Consider the following 23,078-nt stretch of genomic DNA (forward strand, 5'->3'; position numbering starts at 1 on the left):
TCATTTTAAAAATAATGAAGGATATTAAGTGTATTTCTACAAACTAGATGGTAAAAATGACTATAATATTAAAATTTTTATTTTGCAAATGGTTTAGCTTTATATTAAAAACAACAACAATAGGAACAGCCTTATTTCCTTTATTATTTTATGTCTGTTAGGTATACTGAAAAGTGACATTGCAATAAAGTTTGCAAGAGTACATACGAGTTAAAAAGTACATAAAGTGTTGAATCATAACCAGCAGAACAAATAACCAGCAGGAAGCTGCAATCAGTATGCAAATTCAGGACAGTACCCATATCAAAATAAGGATAGAACACAGTAAAACAAGATTAAAAACACCTCCGTCTGCACCTACACTTCTTTTCTTCTCTCCTTCTTTCCTCCAGCCACCTGATGTGGAAGGTGGCCTGCCGAAGCAGGTGGGGAATAAGACCGAGTGTGGTTTGCTGGGCTTTGTGCTGGACCTGAAGCGAGACTATGCACCGATCCGTGAACAGATCCCAGAGGAGAAGCTCTACAAGGTCTATACCTTCAATTCTGTCCGTAAGTCCATGAGCACCGTGGTGCAGCTTCCAGATGGCAATTTCCGTCTCTATAGCAAAGGAGCCTCTGAAATCCTCCTGAAAAAGTGAGTTCTTCTGGATTCTCACATTGCTTTCTTAATAAATCAAATGATCAATTTTATATCAGTTATATAATGTTGTACCTTATGTCTAGCATGGAATGTATTCTGTGACTGGTGTCAGATTAGAATAGTTCTACACCACATTATTTACTCTAATTCAATTATGTATATTTCATATTGTATAGGTGAGTTGAGTTTTTACTGTTAATATGCTTACTTGACTCTTTTTTGTTTTATTTCATCAGGTGTTCATCCATTATTGGAGCAGGAGGTGAAGTGCGGACCTTCAGGCCAAGGGACCGGGATGAGATGGTGAAGAAAGTGATCGAGCCAATGGCATGTGAGGGCCTGCGCACCATCTGCATTGCCTACCGTGATCTCCCCGGCGAGCCGGAACCAGAGTGGGACAATGAGGCTGATATTGTTACTGACCTCACATGCATTGCTGTTGTTGGGATTGAGGATCCTGTGAGGCCTGAGGTATGCAAAGTTTTGGAATTAGTAATTTTAATCCCTCTTCAAACTGGTTTAGCTTTACATGGGGTAATATAGTTATTACTGGAGTATCTCTGGGATTTTAGTCCTGTCCAAATCTGTTGTGTCAGAATTTTTTTTACTGACTGCTTGTGTAAGTGTCTGGAAAGATTAGGCTATGTTTAACCTTCTTAAAATGAGCAGTAGACATTGCCCCAGGCACTATATATCTTGTCTGAGTTGCCAGGTTGGTAATGATTCCATTATACCCTGTAGGATAAAAGGTTTTTCTGTAATATAAAGACATTCCAGGAAGTGGTCAGTTCTACTGTTTCCAGAAGAAAACAAAATGAAACAAAGTCATGTATTGGCCAAATTTAAAACACAGACCAATAAAAAAAATAGTCAGAAGACCAATACTTGCAAGGGTTTTCGGTAGCACAGGATTAAACTACAAACCTTTTCCTATCAAAAGCAACTTGCATGGCCACAAGCCCCCTAAAGCAAGCAGTTATAATAACAATCAAAACAATGTGTTTCCATTAAATGTAATAAGGTGTATGTTGTGTTTAATGACAACCATGTATATATTGTGAAGACACTCTCATGTCTGTTATTTATACAGAATTTATCCCATCTGAATCAATCATAATTAGTGTCCAGCAACTTTAATAAACAGACATACACTATATGGCCAAAAGTTTTGGGACGTCTGCCTTTACATGCACATGAATGTAATATGGAGTTGTCCCGCCCTTTGCAGCTATAACAGTTTCAACTCTTCTGGGAAGGCTTTCCACAAGGTTTAGGAGTGTGTTTATGGGAATTTTTGACCATTCCTCTAGAAGCGCATTTGTGAGGTCAGGCACTGATGTTGGACGAGAAGGTCTGGCTCACAGTCTCCACTCTAATTCATCCCAAAGGTGTTCTATGGGGTTGAGGTCAGGACTCTGTGCAGGCCAGTCAAGTTCCTCCACACCAAACTCACTCATCCATGTCTTTATGGACCTTGCTTTGGTCACTGGAGTGCAGTCATGTTGGAACAGGAAGGGGTCATCCCCAAACTGTTCCCACAAAGAGCATGAAATTGTCCAAAATGTCTTGGTATGAAGCTGAAGCATTAAGAGTTCCTTTCACTGGAACTAAGGGGCCGAGCCCAACCCCTGAAAAGCAACACCTGAATTCAATGATTTGAAGGGGTGTCCCAAAACTTTTGGCTTATAGTGTATGTCCAGAAGTCCGGTCTTATCTGAATAGTAATTTAGGTGTAGTACTTTTTACAGTGTCACAATTTTGACTTGTATGTAATCAGACTATCATGTAAATCTTAGGAACAGTGGCATCTGTGTTCATCTGTTTTTTCTCCCACTGAAGGTCCCTGAGGCCATCCGGAAATGCCAGAGAGCGGGTATCACTGTGCGCATGGTCACCGGCGACAATATCAACACAGCACGGGCCATCGCCGCCAAATGTGGCATCATCCAGCCGGGCGATGACTTCTTGTGTCTGGAGGGCAAGGACTTCAATCGACGAATCAGGAATGAGAAAGGAGAGGTGAATCATTTTTATACATTAAAGCTATAGATCAGAATGAAGACTGGGGAACCCCCATGGGCCCTGGAGGACGGACAGGGGGTCTCTAATGTTCATTTTTAGGGTTTTTTTTTTAATATGACATTGGTTATTTTATTTATTTATTATTGAATGGCTGTTAGCTTTTTTGACTTGAAAACAAAAATGCAGACAATAATAAAAAGAAAATAAAAAGGTTCTGCAGTTAAAGTAAATAGCAAGACTATTATTGTATGCATTTAAATAATGTGTTTGATTATGCTTAGGAAATAAATTCATAGTAAGGAGGTCTGTGGGATTTGTTCTAGGAGTTTATGTCTGCAAAATAATGAATTAAAAAACTATGGCTTTCTCTGGTGTTGACTATGCATGTACAACTACTACTACTACTACTACTAATAATATACTAATGGCATATCATTTAAAGGATTTTTTAAATAGTTATACTGTAAGTTTTATCACTAAAAGTTTTCTTTTTAAAAGAAAGAAAGAAAACTCATGTGAGCCTAAAATTAGAAAACAATATTTTGTAAAAAAAAAAAATACCCAGATACTATGATATACAAAGAAAGGTGCTATTGGGTTATTCAGTTACTATATGGTGAATTTCTCAGATTGTCTATCATACCCCTTCCTATGACACTTTATGACGTCTGGTGGTTTTGCCCGTTTCAGATCGAGCAGGAGAGGATTGATAAGATCTGGCCCAAGCTGAGAGTCCTGGCCCGCTCCTCACCCACTGACAAACACACTCTGGTGAAAGGTTAGAAGGCTGCTTCATTCACTCTCTGATCGTGCACAGCCGGATATGCTAATTTAATCACACCTTGCTAAAATATGTGTCAGTTCCATCAAGCTACACTGAGTTAGGTATATAGTGTTTATTCACATTCAGTGGTTAAGCTTCGCTGATCATCTGCAGGCATCATTGACAGCACTGTGATGGAGCAGAGGCAGGTTGTGGCTGTAACTGGTGATGGGACCAATGATGGACCGGCTCTTAAGAAAGCTGACGTCGGCTTTGCCATGGTGAGCGCCACTGTTTTACAGTTTTCATCTGTCTATCCTTCCACACTTCCTTGTGTCTAGCCATCCTTTAATATCTTTATCCTGCACTGCTCTTTTTACAGAGAGTCCTCTGTGTTTTGTGACTAATTATACCAGAGAAAATCCATGTCTACTACTGTACTTTCTTAATGATCTCCCAGCAGGCTCTTCTACAACAAAATGACTTCTCTGCCTTTTTTCCTGATTTTTTTTCAGTTGTTTTGGTTGATTTTTTCCTACATACAGACACATAGACTATGTTTGGGAATAAGTACTGAATATTGTCATGACCCTATATGACAACCAACCTGTATGCATCCACAACAGTTGTTTTTGGGGCAAGTTGCACTCTAAATATTTATATAATATAATAACCTGCTAATGAGTGTGAGGGCAGCTGACCTGAGTGTAGAGAGCAGTATCAATGAGCATCGAATGGAGATTCCTTTTTTACTGAGAGTTGAGAGCACTGCTTCCCAATATTTTTATTATCATTTATGTGACTATAAATATAATATACATTATTACCAGGGCAAGCAGTAGCTGTGATGCCTACAGGTAACGGGTGATAGTACAGGGTCTGGTGACTTGCACTGATAAGATAATGTTCTCAACGTGATCTCAACTGCTTATTACTTACTACTTTACTCATTAATTAGGTAGCAGTAATAATCTGCTCATACTCATGCTCATTGTATGAGGGAAAATGTTATAGATGCGTTCCTAATAATGAACAGAACAAAAATAGTGTTTATTTGTTGCACAGAATGTTCCGATTTGCTTTATAGCACGAGTATTACACCCCTGTCTCTTTCTGTGTCCTGTATCTCTCTCTCTCCCTCACATTGTCTCTGTCTGACTTTCTCTTTCACTCTCTTTCTCAGGGCATAGCTGGAACTGATGTAGCTAAAGAGGCCTCAGATATCATCCTGACTGATGATAATTTCAGTAGCATTGTGAAGGCAGTCATGTGGGGGCGGAATGTCTATGACAGCATCTCAAAATTCCTGCAGTTTCAGCTTACTGTCAATGTGGTGGCCGTCATTGTGGCCTTCACTGGAGCCTGTATTACCCAGGTACTACACCAACACACTGCACACACACACACTTTATATCCTGTGTACACGCTTACACGCAGATATACACATGATTCTTTTTAAACTATCATTTAGAAGCCGTTGACTGCATTGCTGTGGTAAGGGTGTGTTTCTGTAGTGTGGAGACCTTGCGCTAGATCACTGTTTAGCTCTGTAGCAGGTTAGTAGAACCTACTGCATTGCACCTCACTGGCAGGCAGGGGATTGTGGGAAAAGCATGCTCCAATTATTCTGTGTGCTGTTCCCCCTACTGGAGGTTGTTAGTACTGAGCACTAAACATTCTCACACATAATGATAATACTGAAAATCCAAGGCAGAAAATTGTGTTTATTTCTGAACATTATTGTGCATGTGTATGCAGGACTCTCCTCTGAAAGCAGTGCAGATGCTATGGGTGAACTTGATTATGGACACATTTGCATCGCTCGCCCTGGCCACGGAGCCGCCCACTGAAGCCTTGCTATTGAGAAAACCCTATGGCCGTAACAACCCCCTCATCTCCCTCACCATGATGAAGAACATCCTGGGACATGGCGTCTATCAGCTTGTTATCATCTTTACTCTGCTGTTTGTTGGTAAAGATCTAAATTTAAAGACAAGTATAGAATCATCAGATACCAATCCCATCGATGGCTGCGGAATGATTTAATTTTAAAAGACCGTTATCTTTATCGTATTAACTCAGTTATTAGGAATTGAAACAACATTTATGAAAATATACCTCTCCTACTGTGTGCAGGAGAGAAGATCTTTAACATCGACAGTGGCCGCAATGCTCCGCTGCACTCGCCTCCCTCCGAGCACTACACGATCATATTCAACACCTTCGTCCTCATGCAGCTCTTCAATGAGATCAATGCTCGCAAGATTCATGGAGAGAGGAATGTGTTCGATGGCATCTTTGGCAACCCTATTTTCTGCAGCATCGTGCTGGGCACCTTCGGCGTGCAGGTCTCACACTTAGTACCTTTAAAAAAGCAATCTAGAATGAAGATGAAGTGTGACTCTGATCGCGTTACAGGTAGATGAAGTTAGAAGAAGGCTTTCAAGCATAGTGACCTGTGATTTGTGTGTGTTCACTGTGCAGATCATTATCGTCCAGTTTGGGGGAAAGCCCTTTAGCTGTGCCCCTCTCAATGTGGAGCAGTGGCTGTGGTGCCTCTTTGTCGGAGTGGGAGAGCTTCTGTGGGGTCAGGTGAGGACATGAAGGAGAGAGAAATGTTAATCAACTGAATCAAGTATGAAGTATTTATTATGTATCATGCCCTCAAAAACAAGTTCTATAAACAGAGTGAGTACATACATTTTTCCTGACAGCAAAACACAGCAGATTTTCTTCCTACGTGGAAAAGAAAAGTTGTTTTTTTTATTTGTTTTTTACTGAGAGCAGTATCTGACACAAGGCATAGTTTAAGATTACAGGATCAGTCAACACTAAGACAGACACATTTAATGTTCCAGCCTGTTCAATATGAATCACAGAAAATGTATGCAGAAAAATTGGTCTTGCTGTTCCAATACTTTTGATGGGGGCCAAAAGTATATATTTCAATAGAGAGAGAGCATATATATATATATATACACACTCACATACACACAGTCACTTTATTACGAAGACCTGTACTTTATCATACTTTATCATACACCACTCTGGTGGTGATTGTATATTTTATACATGGAGAACAATTTAAAATAATGTATCTCCATATATTTCAACTTCATACAAAGATTTTCCGAATATGATTGCTTGGCCTAACTTTTAAATGAATATTGCTGACCAGATAAAATATTAAATAAGTGTTATTATAATATTATAATATATGATGCTTTTTATAATCATTTAGCTTAGTAGTGCATCTCTATTTTTATTTAAGATAGAGTCATATTTCTCCATCCATTTTTAATGTTGGTCAGCATCTTTTTCTGTGCTCCAGGTTATTGCCACAGTGCCCACCAGTCATCTGAAGTGTCTGAAAGAGGCAGGCACAGGGCCAGGCACAGATGAGATGACTGAGGATGAGCTGGCTGAGGATGAGGAGGAGATTGACCATGCTGAAAGAGAGCTGCGCAGAGGCCAGATCCTCTGGTTCAGAGGCCTCAACCGCATCCAGACTCAGGTGCTGTGTGTGTGCCTGTAGCCTCTCTCCCCTGACCCCTACCTTTCACTGGTAGAAGTAGTGCTAGTAGTTCTAGATGCTTTTGGTATTCACAGAAAGCGGAATATCATCATTGTCAAAGAATGGTTTTTTTTTATTATTATTATTATTATTATTTTGCTCTGTCTACCTCTCCTTTCTTTCTAGATGCTTTCTAAGAGTCAGCAAAACATCAGCTCATCCTTACCTCTGTTTGTCTTTATTTCTGTTGACTTTGGGACCCTTTACTAAAATGAGTATAGATTTTTGTGACAGTGATCTATAAAACCTCTCCCCGGTTCAGATCTGTGTTACTCTATTATATAACTGGAGTCCTTTAGAGTTCTTTATTGCTTAGTTTTACCTTTGCCTACAGGGTCCATCCAGTTGGAGTCTGTGGAACATCCTTGTACTGTTCTTCTTAATCTTGACAATAGGGGCTTTTTATCTGTATATAACTTAAGTGTTTAACATTTTAACTATTAACTACTATTTAATTATTATGGTACAATAACAAATTATTTTTTTAATTATATTAATTATTCTTGTAAACATGATGTATGATTATGATTATGAGGGTCTTTCTCTGTTTCACACTTACGGTGTCCACCCTAAAGGCTCCCACACATCCGATTTCAAATCTGATTTTTTTTCTTACTGTTAATCTACCTCGCTGATTTCACTTTGTTTTATTACTCTTTTCTTTTATCAAACAAAATGGTGTTTCTTATACAAGGATTTTTAAATATAGGGCAATAAATCCGCTTTCATGTTAGGCAGGTCACCTGTAATTAATGTTTGATTGTCATCTGGAATATCCATCGATTTGTATTTATATTTGTATATGCAGGTGTGTGTGTGTGTGTGTGATACTGAATGTGTTCTCACTGTTGGAGCAGTGCTTTTCCCTTCTCTCTGTCTCTTAAAGCAGTAATAGGACAGGTAGGATAGAGACAGCTGAGCACACTAGAAGAGCTTTGAAGTGCTCTGTCTCTCCCCCTCAAGACTCTATGAGGAGATGTGTGATGATGTGTGTGGGCTCTTAGCTTGGACTTTGCAGAGTATGGTTGTTAAATTGGTGTCCATGAAGGCAGTGTGTGGTTTACCGGACCTGGATAATAGGCTGAGTGAAGGATAGAAAGTGAGCTGGTGTGACTGCAGATAGAGGAATCCAAAAAGGATGCACAGACCACAGCTCTGAGAGAGACAATATGTGTAGAGCCCTGTGAAGAGTATCTGTAGACTGTAGCTCAGAACAGTGTGGTCCAATTGTATGATTACTTTAACTCCTTCAAGACCCTGACTGTTCAATTATTCATCATAAAGCATATTATTCTGTACTTACTATGAATTATTCATTAACTACAGTGGAACTAGTGGTTCCAAGAGTGAGCACTGTAAGTCTGGACCTGCTGTGTCTTGTGATGTTATAGGGTTCAAACAATTATTTTTATTTACATTTATTATCAAAAACTTTTCTTAGCTGAAACTTTCTGGAATATGTTAAAAAAATGATATTACATGACAGTTTCATATTGATGTTGTGATAAACTGCAGCACACTGCACTTTTCTGAAACATCTGCAATAATTTGTTTTCTGAAACAAAACTGCTGCACTGCTCTTTGTGGGAACAGTTTGGGGATGACCCCTTCCTGTTCCAACATGACTGCACACCAGTGACCAAAGCAACCTCCATAAAGACATGGATGAATGAGTTTGGTGTGGAGGAACTTGACTGGCCTGCACAGAGTCCTGACCTCAACCCCATAGAACACCTTTGGGATGAATTAGAGTGGAGACTGAGAGCCAGGCCAAAACAGCTTCAACTCTTCTGGGAATGTTTTCCACAAGGTTTAAGAGTGTGTTTATGGGAATTTTTGACCATTCCTCTAGACACGCATTTGTGAGGTCAGGCACTGATGTTGGACGAGAAGGTCTGGCTGGCAGTCTCTGCCATGTTGGAACAGGAAGGGGTCATCACCAAACTGTTCCCACAAAGAGCATGAAATTGTCCAAAATGTCTTGGTATGAAGCTGAAGCATTAAGAGTTCCTTTCACTGGAACTAAGGGGCCGAGTCCAACCCCTGAAAAACAACACCTGAACTCAACGATCTGGAGGGGTGTCCCAAAACTTCTTTAAATATGCAGCACTTATACATTTATCATGCAACTTAATCCTAAATGTTTGACCCACAGAAACAGAACTAGGTACACAATGTTAAAATGAACAGCACTGTATTTAAAGTGTGATTACAGTCAAACCAACATGATTAAAAATTTTTAAAAACTAATGTAATATATACTAGATATATTAGAATTTAGCACAGTTGATGGTGATTCTCACCACTGTAATTCCATGTTTTTGTGTGTGTGCGATGAACCCCTGGTGGTCCTTGTATCCCTCTAGGAAGATTAAGTCTATGGACTGGGGGTTTTGAGAGGATGCCAGATGTTGTGTGTTCCTAGATATGATTACTCATAGATGTAAAGTCCCAGCATTACTGAGCAGATAGTCTTAGAAAGAACGGGACTTTCAGAAACGTTCACATTCACACTCACTGACACGCCCAGTCTTTAGGGATTGCTGACACTGCCTCACATTTATTGCTGTACTTACTGAAATCCACATATACATGACTATGATGGATGAAGACTGCAGGATGTAACATAGGGGTGGCATCACAGAAGTGCTAACAAAGCCCCTTACACGATTTGCATCGATCCTCTCCTTGCTCGACACGGAGTTGGCAAAACACAACACACATTACAGCAGCAAAACACATATCATCAGTCAGCTGAATTTGATCAAGGCTTTAATTCAAGGGTGACTCTCGCAAAGAGTGTACACTCCAGCCATCATCACTGCGCTTCTGACAGAGATAATCAGGTTAATGGAGCACTGATTCCCCTGCAGGTGTACGAGAGGTTTTACCCTAATGCCTTCCTTCGTTTAAATGAAGGGTGACTTGCTAATTGTTGTAGACCAAAAGTCCATTCATTTGGTGTAATTGTTGAAAGGCTAGAGACTATGTCTTGAAGTGTGTACTTTAATCATATAAATTTTATTCAGTGGCATTTAGTGACCACTTTTTATTATTGTACTTTTTTAAACTGAAACTAAAAATTCACACACACCTCTGCAGCTTTGCAAGTGTGTAACACACTGACACTAAATACTCCAAATATTCATAACTATAATAATATACTCAATATTCAATAATAATATTATAATAATATTTAAAGTGGGCATGGCCAAAACTGGAGACTTTGTTTGTCATAATTTTTTCCCCAGTTATCTATCTACACTATATTGCCAAAAGTATTCGCTCACCTGCCTTGACTCGCATATGAACTTAAGTGACATCCCATTCCTAATCCATAGGGTTCAATATGACGTCGGTCCACCCTTTGCAGCTATAACAGCTTCAACTCTTCTGGGAAGGCTGTCCACAAGGTTTAGGAGTGTGTTTATGGGGATTTTTGAACATTCTTCCAGAAGCGCATTTGTGAGGTCACACACTGATGTTGGACGAGAAGGCCTGGCTCTCAGTCTCCGCTCTAATTCATCCCAAAGGTGTTCTATGGGGTTGAGGTCAGGACTCTGTGCAGGCCAGTCAAGTTCATCCACACCAGACTCTGTCATCCATGTCTTTATGGACCTTGCTTTGGTCACTGGTGCACAGTCATGTTGGAAGAGGAAGGGGCCAGCTCCAAACTGTTCCCACAAAGTTGGGAGCATGGAATTGTCCAAAATGTCTTGGTATGCTGAAGCATTCAGAGTTCCTTTCACTGGAACTAAGGGGCCAAGCCCAGCTCCTGAAAAACAACCCCACACCATAATCCCCCCTCCACCAAACTTTACACTTGGCACAATGCAGTCAGACAAGTACCGTTCTCCTGGCAACCGCCAAACCCAGACTCGTCCATCAGATTGCCAGATGGAGAAGCGTGATTCGTCACTCCAGAGAACGCGTCTCCACTGCTCTAGAGTCCATCTTATAATACAGCTGACAGTTGACTGTGGAATATTTAGGAGTGAGGAAATTTCACGACTGGATTTGTTGCACAGGTGGCATCCTATCACAGTTCCACGCTGGAATTCACTGAGCTCCTGAGAGCGACCCATTCTTTCACAAATGTTTGTAAAAACAGTCTGCATGCCTAGGTGCTTGATTTTATACACCTGTGGTCATGGAAGTGATTGGAACACCTAATTCTGATTATTTGGATGGGTGAGCGAATACTTTTGGCAATATAGTGTATATATCTATCTATCTATCTATCTATCTATCTATCTATCTATCTATCTATCTATCTATCTATCTATCTATCTATCAGTACAGTCTATAAATTCTATAAAAATACAGTCGAGTTCAGAAAGTTGAGTTATTATTTCGTCTTGTACGTACCCCACAGTATTATCTCACAAATTTACTCAGTTCTGTTTGGCAAAGCACAAGCAAAATAATAACCTGATTTAAACCGATATGACGCGGATCAGCCAGTTACTAAGAACAAATAAACGAACACTGTGAATTAATTTTGCAGCGACTCATATTAATGTTAATCTGAACATGGTCTCTGTCATGCAAGCTTCGTATCTGACCGCTTGCTCAGCTTTTGAAAGTAACCATGTGTGATCCCAGTCCTGATGAACACCTGTAGTCATAACCAGATGCCCAAAAATAGTACCGCTTTATTTGTTTAGAACACATTATATAGTGCATTCATATTCAGTTACATCCCCAGAGCATAATGAAGGAATTAGGGCTTTAGATTTTGGTTTAAAGCAGAATTGATCCGAAACAGTTGCAGTATATCTTCCCATGGACTTGACAGTGTGTTTTAATGCTTATACTGAAGAATATCTGTGCCTGTACTTTGAAGCTGCTTCGTTGGGAATGTCCAAGAGCGGTAATCATTTTTATATGCCATATATAACAATTTTCACTTGGTACAGTGTTACCACAAATTTATTCTCCTCCTGGATTTCACCACTTGCTCTGTCCTTTCCTCTCTGAAGTATATATGTGTATGTGTGTATGTGTGTGTGTGTGTGTGTGTGTGTGTTATGGTTCTCTCTCTCTCCTGCAGATGGAGGTAGTGAGTACATTCAAGAGGAGTGGTTCGTTTCAGGGTGCAGTGAGACGGCGCTCCTCTGTGCTCAGCCAGCTCCATGACGTAACCAATATTTCTACCCCCACTCATGTAGTTCTCTCCACTGCCAATGCAAGCGCCGCCCCTGGGAGTGAGTCCCCCTGCTTTCCCTGTGACAGACGTAACACACACTGTATACACAGAAACATCCAAACACATTACACACAGAGACAAACGCACACCTCTCACACAGGAAACACACAGAATAAATGTTTCAGAAACACTCTGCTTGCCCACATACACACATTGCACTTGTGCAGTGTATATCATGTACTCTATATATATATTTATTTATTTATTTTCTTGGAAAGTGGTTATTGTGGTTTCTGTGAGTGGCTCTTTGCAAGCTGGGCTGTGTAATTGTGTGGAGTGCTGTTTGCGTGTTCCTCCCACCCCTCCGTCTTGCCGTGTCGGTGCTCTCCTCTTGCTGTTCGGTTTTCCTTGTTTGTTGGGTTTGGTTGTGTTTTCTGTATCCTCTGGATGGGCCAAGTAAGCCATTCTCTCTCTCTCTCTCTCTCTCTCTCTCTCTCTCACACACACACACACACACACACACTCTGCCGCTGTCTCTTTGCTTTTATTCGATCAGAGCACTTAACAGCATCAGTGCACTCTGTTATGTGCCTCGTCGGCTCCTCTGACGTGGAGATGTTTGCAGTTTAGAGTTTCCCCTCTTAGGGTTGGGTTACATGCAGATTCCAGCATCCACTTCAGAGCTATATGTAATCATTCATAATGGAACAAGAGCTCAAGTAGACATCCATCCTAATCTATCTATACTTCCGTAAAGTTTGGCAAAGTACATGGGAGCAGATATTACTGCCTGTAGAACGTTGGTGCATAGAAATGGAATCCTGCTGTCATCTGACCATGTAGCACAACCACTGTCCCTGCTCCCAGAGGAGAAAATAATATATTAATGATCTGAGGAAATGCAGAGAGAACATGGCAGCCCCTTTTTCTTTTCTTTTACGGGAGGTTTCTGTTGTCAAGCGTGGTTTTCTGTGGCACAAAGCTAAAAGCCAAAACCGTTTCCAGTAATTAAACATACAAAAGTTTGGGGAATCGCTCCGTCCCTGTGCAAGGGGTAAACCTTCGAGTATAAGCCCTATAAAGTTCTGATCTTTATCTCTCTATCTCTTTTTTCCTCATGGTTATTTTAAATAATGCAGGTTGTGCTTTGTCAGTTTGAGATTTTGTGAAAGCGCCTCCTAATGTTTCTGTACTTCTTACCTCCACAGATCCATCCGTCAGCTCTTAATCTCTCTCTCTCTCTCTCTCTCTCTCTGTCTCTCTCTCTCTCTGTACCATTGGTTCATCGTTCCTTTATGATTGTTCTTTTTCCTGTCTTCTACCTCCTTCTCTAGGCTTACCTGTTCAACTCTCAAGTCCTCTTTCAGGAATATTAAGATGATCTTTTTTAACATATATATATATATATATATATATATATATGAATATGAAATATGTTATAAATGTTATATATTAATTACACAACAGCTATAGCAGTAAACATTCCGTACCCATCTGATTAGTGATTGTTCTGTCTGAGATTTCTTTTCATGATTTACATGATATTTAAAAAAAAAAACAACAAAAAAAAACGAATTTGGAAAGCTTCTCAAACAACGAGGTGCTTTTAGCTTTTCCATTTTTCTGTTAGCTTTCTCCCTCCATCTCAACTTTGTTTGCACGTCTCAACTTTGGTAGCAGGTTACAAATCTCCTCACCTCATACCCCACAGCTATCTGTTCTGTGTGTTACTACATGTTATATCACTTCATGCTTTATGTGGATGTGTCCCATCCCATTTCATCTTGAGTTGCGTGTGTGTGTGTGTGTGTGTGTGTGAGTGTCTTCTCAAGTCTCCCATACCCATTCCCATCCGCTAAGTGCCTGGCTCTTAAGTCACCTCGGTCACTCACCTGATTTTTTTCTCTTCTGGTTACATTAAGATTTGCAAGTAGAAGTCACTAACATGTTTTTCAGCCCCCTATCCTCTAACAGGTGTTAGTTTAGCATTAATTATGCATTAATTAATAAAAGTGAGAAAACTGTTGCTGTAACATATATTTATATATAGTTGGAAGCTTAAAAAGTGTCTATAGGATATTGTACAGATTTCTAAATCATGCTTGATCTCATATGGGGTTTTGTAATACATGCTTACACTGTGAACCAGAGGCTGAAAAGGACACTGCCACTGATGGATATTCATGTTTATCTCTTGCCTGTTAGCGCTCTCATTTGTACAAACATTTACCGTGTATGGTAACAGTCCACTGCCAAATGCACATACACTCTGTCAATCACTGTGTGTGTGCTGAAGAGGGTTTTCATTGGGAAATCTTTATAACTGGACATGAGTTATAAAAGCTTTTCCTGTTGCTTGAAGCTTTGGTTACTTGCAGTAAATCTGGCCTTTTCATCATTGTCTTAACGGGCTAATAAGAGTGAGAATTATTTAAGATTTTTTTTTTAATTAACATCCTCATGGTCACTTTCCACTGAAACCCATAGCTAATTTGTTAGTCATGCTGATGATCTCGACTCTCAGAATGCAAGTTCCGGAGTTTACCTGGACTTGACATGAATTTATGATGACACGATCATCCAGGAAGCGAGGTTTCATTCATTTAAACAGGTCATCCTCATTAACTCTCAGTTTTCATCACAGCTTCTTAAAGCACTTCTTCTCCTCTGCTTCCTACTCACTCTGTTTTTTGCTTCAGTGACCCTTATTTAGCTGCAAATGATTTGCAGGACATCATTGGGAGAAAAAAATATATATCTATTTATTAAATGGAGCATATTTTGATTTGTTTCGTTTTTCTTTTTTTTTTTCTTTTTTTTTTATTTAATGATCAAGTTTTTCCATCAAGCATTTTTTTCTTTGAAGGACAGTGTGGGGAGACAGTGGACTCTAATCTGGCATGCTAGCATCCAGAGCAATGACAAAATATCATTTAACACCCAATTTTTTGCTTTCTTCCATTCCTCTACTGTGGGCATTATACTCGAACGTTTACCTGTATCCATGCAAAATAATATTCATAATAATAATAATAATAATAACAAATAAAGAACACAAAACAAAGAGCAAAAAGAAAACAACAAAAACGAGAACAATATTCAAATTGTTCAAGATTTGCAGGAGGTCTTTTCGTTTCTTGCTAACAAACAGGCTCTTTGGAAAAACAGATAAGCACTTAACCAAATGCTTGACTTTTTCTTCCTGTTTGGTTGTTTGGTTGTTGTTTTCTGTTGTTTGAATCTTTGTTTCTTTCTGGTTCATTTAGCCTCTTTTCCTTTGCTGGGTGAGTTTCTGACTGGGGAAGAGGGGTGGGAGAGGTGGGCTGCACCAGCCGCTGGCCACAGCAAAGGAATGTGCACTTAAATCTTCTCATCTTTAAACGTTATATACATCAGCAATGCGTGTGTATATGTCCTACTGCTTTGTTTTATTTGTCCTTACAGCATGAGACTGGCTGCACATCATCATGCACTCTCTCTTTCCTTTTCTTTTCTTTATGCACTTCTCTTTTGCTTCTGTAACAGAATGAGACAGCTGCACTGGACTAAGCACATCACTGTGTGTGTGTGTGTGTGTGTGTGTTGGTTTCATATTGGCTCCTGTAGCTCCACTCTTCTCCTGATTATTCAGCTTGAAGTGAAATATATCAGCTCCTCTTTTCACCCTTCTGCACTTGTCTGCACTGCTGCATGTCAAAAAAATATGCTCTGCTCTCTCTCTCTCTCTCTCTCTCCCTGAATGAACCGCTCCACACTGCCATGCAGAATGATCCAGTACTACTTAGCATGCTTCAGAATGGCTCCTGAATTATGTTGCTTACAGGGACAACCATATTATACTGAACCAAGTCAGCGATCTGTGGGTGCTGATTCAGAGGCTTAGCCACTAATTAAGGATTCAGAGGCTTAGCCACTAAGCTAATGTTTACTGGGCTTGTCCTGATCTTGTCAGCATGACAGTGCTGCTGTCACAGCACTTGGTTTCAAGCACATGGATTGGCAAGAAATGACACTAGGGTCTAATTTTCCTTTAGAATATAAATTTTAGAATTACTGAGATTAGCAGGATCACAGTGTAGCCAATCGCATTCTGTCGTCTACTAATCAGGCTGTGAGACGCCATATTACTTCTACAGTTCACAAAGCCCATCGCATTCCATTAGCATTACATCCCTGCAAAGTATTTTAACAGCACTTACCAGGATTCTAATAATATTAGGTTCAGGATCACATTGTCCAATAAACGTTTTCATAAGTCACTCTCACAGACGCAAACTCTTCTCTTCCATCACACTCCACCTTAACACTCATTGGTCGATGGCTTCATTAGGCTCTGCATGCTACAACATGATGTCCCACCGACTAAAATGCTGCCGCTTTATTTGCATATGTGTGACGTAACCACACCCCTGATTATTTGCTAGAGGCATCAGTCATGCTGCCTTTTGACTGGGGGTGAATTATGGGTGCATCACCCCTCCGTCCCAGCAGCTGGGACCGTGGTCACTCGTCTGTGTACCTTCTCACCTCTAATGCTCCACTCAGAACTCTGTTGCAGATCCTAACCCACCCTCTCTTCCTTTGGCTGTGTGTCTATATGTGTATTAAGGCATCCTTTTGTCATTTCATCACTTGTTGTCTCTCAGTGTCTGCTTGTGTCTGTCACACTTTTCGTTTCCTTCTGATTGGTTGCTATACACACATAGCAAGCATCCATTTTGTGTTGAATGTATTCGTACCTGTGCGCTTCCATCTGTCTCTGTCCGTGTGAAGCCTGGTGTGTTCCATTTTGAGTTCATGAGAATGAACATCCATCGTCTTGACTGATTAACAGTGATAAACTGACCGGATAAGTCCATGTCCTGCTACCTCGCTTACAGTTTTGTTTTGATTTGTTTGGCATTTCTCCTTCTTTGAGAAACTCTTAAGATCTTGTTGCGCAAAATATGTCAAAGATGACCAAAGATGAGCCATAACTGCCTCACTTCAGAGCTAAATAATGAAAAAATGCAGATATGTGAAATACACTTGCTTAAAATATTCGGAATAAGAAATTAAAAAAAAATTATTCAAGAAATTCTATATTTCTAAAATGTAAGAAATGACCTAAACGTTAAAACTGAATAACTATTGCAGCAACTTGATCTTGAGCTGTCTGTGCATTATAAGGCATGTCCAGAAAAGGCTCTGACTTCCAGATACAAACTGAGAGATATCTTTGCTTCCACCCCTCTGTCCAAACACACCCTTTTAATCTTTTTTTTTTTTTTTTACTTTTCCCACTCCACCTCTTTCCTGCCTCTTCCTCTTCTCCTTCTTGTCCTTTCCCTTCCCTTCTCAATCCCTACATATTATACTCTTCTTTTTATTTTTGCCCTTCTCTTGTTCCTTCTCCACATTCCATCCTCTCACTCAGATGCGGGTGGTGAAAGCGTTCCGTAGCTCCCTCTATGACGGCATCGAGAAGCCTGAGTCCAGGAATTCCATCCACAACTTCATGGCACATCCCGAGTTTCTCATCAACGACTTCATGCACAACATCCCGCTGATCGACGACACAGATATCGACGATGAGTCGGAGCTGTCCAAGCACAACCACCACCACCTACACCCGGCCTTCCGCAAGCCACCACCTCCTCCGGTCCAACGATCCCGCCCCCCACCGCGTCCTTATCGCCAGTACAGCCTCCCAGCTACCCCTAACCGCAACAACAACGCTAATCAGAGCAGCGTGTACCACCTGACCCAACCCACAGAACACACCGCACACTGGACCACCCATTCCCGACAGATGTGCCCCCTTCTCAGCCTGGAGACTTCACTCTGACTGCCTGCACTCCAGAGTAAGGGCACTTGATGGACTTTGGATACAGAGCAGAGACAAGATAATCATTGCTTCATTTGCATATCTGTGATATGATGGGGGAACTCCTGGGGACACAGTATTGATCTGCTCAACTTTCAAACAACTCACAAGATCTACCCATTTTCTCTGACCACCACAAATCACTGTCCCAGAAAAAGTCCCACGAGTCTGTCGGGTTTTACAGCTTCACACATGCACTGCCTCCTCTCACTGTCCTGAGAAGAGGTCAGTGTATCATGCATCTGTGGTAATTGACACCAGGGTAGGAAGGTGAGCAACACAGAAATGGTTTATTTTCACGTAAAAATCTGCAGATATGTTAAGATGTAAGGATATAGAGGAGAAGGGTGTCATGCCAGATAGGATGTTTAACGGGAAAATCATATCTGTGACTTGACTTTCCAGAGTGTGAAGGCATTACATAAAGGCAGAGTAAGAGGTCAAATCACACCACTTTTTATTGACGTTATTATTATTATTATTATTATTATTACCATCATCATAACTAGTTCTACAGTCTATTATCACCATTAGTGTTCAGATTGTCATCACTATATTTGAAAATACAACTTTTATTACAATATAACTAATGCTTTATGGAGTAGCTTTAACACATTTATTTATTTATTTATTTATTTATTTATTTATTTATTTATTTGTTTGTTTGTTTGTTTGTTTGTTTGTTTATTGTCTGCTCTACATTTTTTCAGTCTCGCTTTGTCTATTTCTCTGTGTGTATATATGTGTTGTGTCTGTCCTATAAAAAAGAAAAAACCTATAAAAACAAAACTAAAAAAAAATAAGTACTAACAAAAAACAAAGATACAATAAATTTAAAGTTATGAATAATTACATTTTAATGCGTCTACAAATAGCAAAACAAAATTAAACATTACTGCCATTCATTCTTCCATTAATGAAATTATATTCGTGGAAAATGTAAGCAAATTTAACTGGCTGCCTGTTGCTAAGTTCAACTGATAAACTTTCATTGGAGATCAGATTTGTTTAAATGCAAAGCCATTCTTTTGGCATTAAAAAAAACATTTACGTGTATTGCTTGAAATTTGCTACAGGGTAGAAAATTTGGGCAAATACCCACAGCATATCCACTGATAGCAGGCTTTGACAACTTTTAGTCATATGAGAACAGGCCTGAGGTCACTACTGTGATCACACTGGCCTATATACAGCTTACACTGGATGTGGACTTGCCCAGTATCAGCATTCCATTGCGGTTTTTTTTTTTTTTTTTTTGGACTGTTCATTTTGTTTTGCAAACTTCACCAACAAAATGCATTTAACCCTTTAAAGCATTGTGAAGTACTATGATTCACTCATAACCAATGCTTTCTGGCCCTTTAAATTCATTCATGGTCACTTTTGCTTTTCAGTTCATGTTTTGCTATATTTCACATCGTCAAGTAGTGCTACATGTCTGTGATCAAGTCCAACATCTGACTGCAGACTGTGGTTTCAGGATCTGATCCAGAATAAGAAACGTATTCTGCACGATCTTCATCATGTGCGTAATGTCATAGAAATGAATGATGATGGACAATCTGTGAGACTGACATCACCTTTTGCACACGATCAGAGCTCACTGGTTCGTTGTAAAGGTTAACCATCCCTGTGGCCACCAGTGGACTCTGATAAAATGCAAACGCACATTTCTTTGCTATAGGTGTTTTGGTATCAGACAGAAACAGGATACCAAAAAAAAAATTTCAAATGCCATAACGTACCACGACAAGCATGACACCATGATCCATAATAATACACTAGATTTGAGTACATTCCATTAACTTTCCATTCATCTGAGTGCCAGGGAGTACAAAGTCCTTGTACACTGTAAAATTCCGGGTTGGCACAACCAAGATCATAATGCTCCTAGTCAATGCATTGCAATGCAATACAATCATCTGGGAAATAGGACTGGCACTTATGCAACAGACTGCCCTGTCCACAGCTCTGTGAAATAAGCTTGATAACATGTACATAGGGCTCTCAGAAATCCTTTATCTGTATAGAATACTTTTCTAGAGCGCTCAGTTGTCAGCAACTGGCAAATATCGAAAGTGTACAATGCAAGCATGAACGTCGATGGATCATGTCGTTGCATTGCTCAGTGGTGTCTGTGCAGAGCATGTGTTGATTATCATAGCACACCTTGCCATCATTGTTATAACTTCATGTTTGTCTGTTGACGATGGTCCATATTCAACGGTCAATTTTTCACTGTCTCTTCAGCGGTAGGTGGATATCCATTTCTCCTTACGGTCATTGATGTGCTGTTTGACTGCAAATGTTCTTCTCCAGTTCCTCTGCCCTTTTTCTTCTATAGCTACAGAACAGAGCCTTAGACTGGAGGCTGGCTCTTACTACTTCGTACATGTCATTGAATACACAGATTAAAATGGGTGGCCTGGCCACTTGTGATCTCGATTTTGGAGCTGATGGGTGTTCAAAAAATTTCAGCATACATAGGAGGAGGACTATTTGAACCTGGCAAAGTGTGAATTCTCCACCCAGTTTAATGACTTCAGGGGTAAATATTTGATCTCTTTCCATAGGTGTTCAAAGCATTGGAAGGGTCCATGTTACTAACAGTACCAGTGGAGTCTCATGGATTGAGAGCGCTGGCAGGTTTTGAGGAAGCATGGACCCATTGCAATGCACCGACACAGTCAGCTCACAGGATCGATGGCCAATGAAGGCAGAAATGATCACTAAACTTGCTTAACTCATGATTATGATGTATTCTTTGCCTAAACTTATATAATCATAAACAAAGCTTAACTGCATCAAAATAGTCTATAATTGTCTTTGAATAAAATCTATAATTGTCTTCGAAGGCTGTCACTTCTAACTAACCAAGTTGTAGCCCCAATTCCATTCCGATTCCACCCGAGGGATGAATTATATTAGGTCATATTTAGGATTTCTCACAACGCTCCACCTCAACTATCCCCAGATGAAAATTCCAAGTGTTGAAGGAATATTTAAAGGAAAACTCAAACTCCATTGTCTGCCTTTTTTCCATTTTGTTGTAGGAAGTTCACTCAAGGTAAGGTGAAAAAATGTGAAAAGCGTATATATAATATATTAAATATAAAAATTATAAAATATTGTACAACTGCACCAATGCTGTACATTTTTTTGCCAAAATGTGCACGTGCATCTTTTGTTTACAACTTAAGCACATTTATTTTTTTCCCCTTTTATTCTTTGTCTCTTCCCCTCTTTATTTTCTCTTTTGCTTTCTTTTTTGTAAAATATTGAAATTAAACATCTTGTACATTATTATGATTATTATTATGATTATATAACTATTATTGTTTTTCCAGCAGTGCTCTTTTAACTGATGGAAAAAAAACAGACAGTTGCACATTCTCCTGAGCATACAATTACTGCGCTACGATGAACATAAAAAGACAAAAAAAATAAAAATAAAAGAAGAGAAAAACATCCAGACTATTAAATATATTAATAATTACCTGCCTGTTACTTAAGAGAAAAAGTATCTATATATGATGAAAGAACACACCTGTATACTGTAGACTAAACTGTATGGAAATCTAAGAATTTACTGGGAAAATAAGTCAACACTTTTTGTCTGTATAAAAAAAAACAAACAAAAAAAACAAAGTATTGTACAATAATAACTTTGACCAGTGTCTGTGGTTGTGTTTCATTGTGTGGCTGTTCTTATTTCTTTAAATATCATTTCTTTAAGGGAACACACATGCATGAAAAGAATAATTATCAACACATTTGTGCCAAACTCAGAAGCAATAAGATTCTTGGAAAATAAATCCTAAAGTCAGAGTGGTTGATTATTTTATAGTAGATCATTGCTAAGCCAACGTTTTTCACTAACTCCACTGATGATAAGTGTCCTCTTATTAGCGTGGTACGGTGAAGGAACGTGTGTCGGTGACTTGGTTTACTATCTGTGTGGAGTTTTTGCATGTTCTTCCTGTGTTCATGTAGGTTCTCCAGTTTCCTGACATTTTCAAAACCAACATTTATACATGAGTTGGAACGTGTTAAAATATCTGCATGGGTCCCTGTGATAGATTGGCTTTTCGATCTGGAGAGAATTTCTCTGTCTTGTGCCCAGTGTTTTTGGGACAGGCTCCAGAACCACTGCACCCTTGAGCAGGATAAAGCATTTACTGAAGATGAATGAATGAATGAAGTGTATTATCATTTTTAAGTACATTTACAACATTTAGTAAACCTTGTTATCAAAAGTGATTTAACTGCCTTATTGTCCCTATCAGAAAATATTCTTGTGTTGGTGGAAATAACTCACTCACAAACACAGAACCTTCCACAGTAAATTTAGCATATGGTTCCTGTTTGGTTATTTTTTTATGAACCAAATAATAATATTCTGGAAACGTTCTCTGTAGGTTCTTATTTTGTAACCATGAACTAAACTTCTCAGAATGTGGCAGGGAGGTGTTTTTTTTTTTAATAACGTAAAGAGAACCTATACAGAACGTTATCTAACTGTTATTTTTTAAAAAACCAAGATAAAATAAAAATGCCAAATGAAGCAGGAGAATAGAATATCATGAAATGCTTTGCTTTCTTCTATGTGGCCAGGTTTTGTCCCGCTATGCAAAAATGTATGACTGCATATACTAATTTTTTTTTTTTAATTTACTGATCAGGCGTAACATTATGACCACTGACCGGTGAAGTGAATAAGACTGAGTATCTCCTCATCATGGCCCCTGTTAGTGGTGGGATATATTAGGCAGCAAGTGAACATTTTGTCCTCAAAGTTGATGTTAGAAGCAGGAAAAATGGACAAGCGTAAGGATTTGAGTGAGTTTGACCAAAAGGGCCAAATTGTGATGGCTAGACCACTGGATCAGAACATCTCCAAAACTGCAGCTCTTGTGGGGTGTTGGGTTGTGGTCCAAGGAAGGAACAGTGGCGAACCGGAGACAGGGTCATGGGCGGTCGAGGCTCATTGATGCACGTGGGGAGCAAAGGCTGGCCAAATTGCTGAAGAAGTTAATGCTGGTTCTGATAGAAAGGTGTCAGAAT

The 23,078-nt window shown here is 39.5% G+C and overlaps 1 protein-coding gene across 9 annotated transcripts in view; it reads left to right on the forward strand.

Moving 5' to 3' along the window:
- Positions 1-21,685, forward strand: part of atp2b3b (ATPase plasma membrane Ca2+ transporting 3b) — a 46,445-nt gene extending 24,760 nt beyond the window's left edge. For 3 of the 9 annotated variants that reach the window (XM_058410338.1, XM_058410340.1, XM_058410342.1), the window contains 13 exons: positions 393-634; positions 877-1,111; positions 2,480-2,659; positions 3,353-3,440; positions 3,600-3,706; positions 4,609-4,800; positions 5,184-5,397; positions 5,562-5,773; positions 5,910-6,017; positions 6,757-6,939; positions 12,053-12,206; positions 15,415-15,432; positions 17,565-17,736. In XM_058410338.1, the coding sequence (XP_058266321.1) occupies positions 393-634; positions 877-1,111; positions 2,480-2,659; positions 3,353-3,440; positions 3,600-3,706; positions 4,609-4,800; positions 5,184-5,397; positions 5,562-5,773; positions 5,910-6,017; positions 6,757-6,939; positions 12,053-12,206; positions 15,415-15,432; positions 17,565-17,590 (1,959 nt within the window). In that variant the 3' untranslated portion in view covers positions 17,591-17,736. Of the gene's footprint in view, positions 1-392; positions 635-876; positions 1,112-2,479; positions 2,660-3,352; positions 3,441-3,599; positions 3,707-4,608; positions 4,801-5,183; positions 5,398-5,561; positions 5,774-5,909; positions 6,018-6,756; positions 6,940-12,052; positions 12,207-15,414; positions 15,433-17,564 lie in introns of all 9 variants that reach the window. The other 6 variants (XM_058410335.1, XM_058410336.1, XM_058410337.1 and 3 more) reach the window with 3 other exon arrangements.
- Positions 21,686-23,078: the final 1,393 nt, after the last annotated feature.

This window comes from Hemibagrus wyckioides, linkage group LG15, assembly GCF_019097595.1.
Source record: "Hemibagrus wyckioides isolate EC202008001 linkage group LG15, SWU_Hwy_1.0, whole genome shotgun sequence".
In the NCBI taxonomy this organism is placed as follows: domain Eukaryota; kingdom Metazoa; phylum Chordata; class Actinopteri; order Siluriformes; family Bagridae; genus Hemibagrus; species Hemibagrus wyckioides.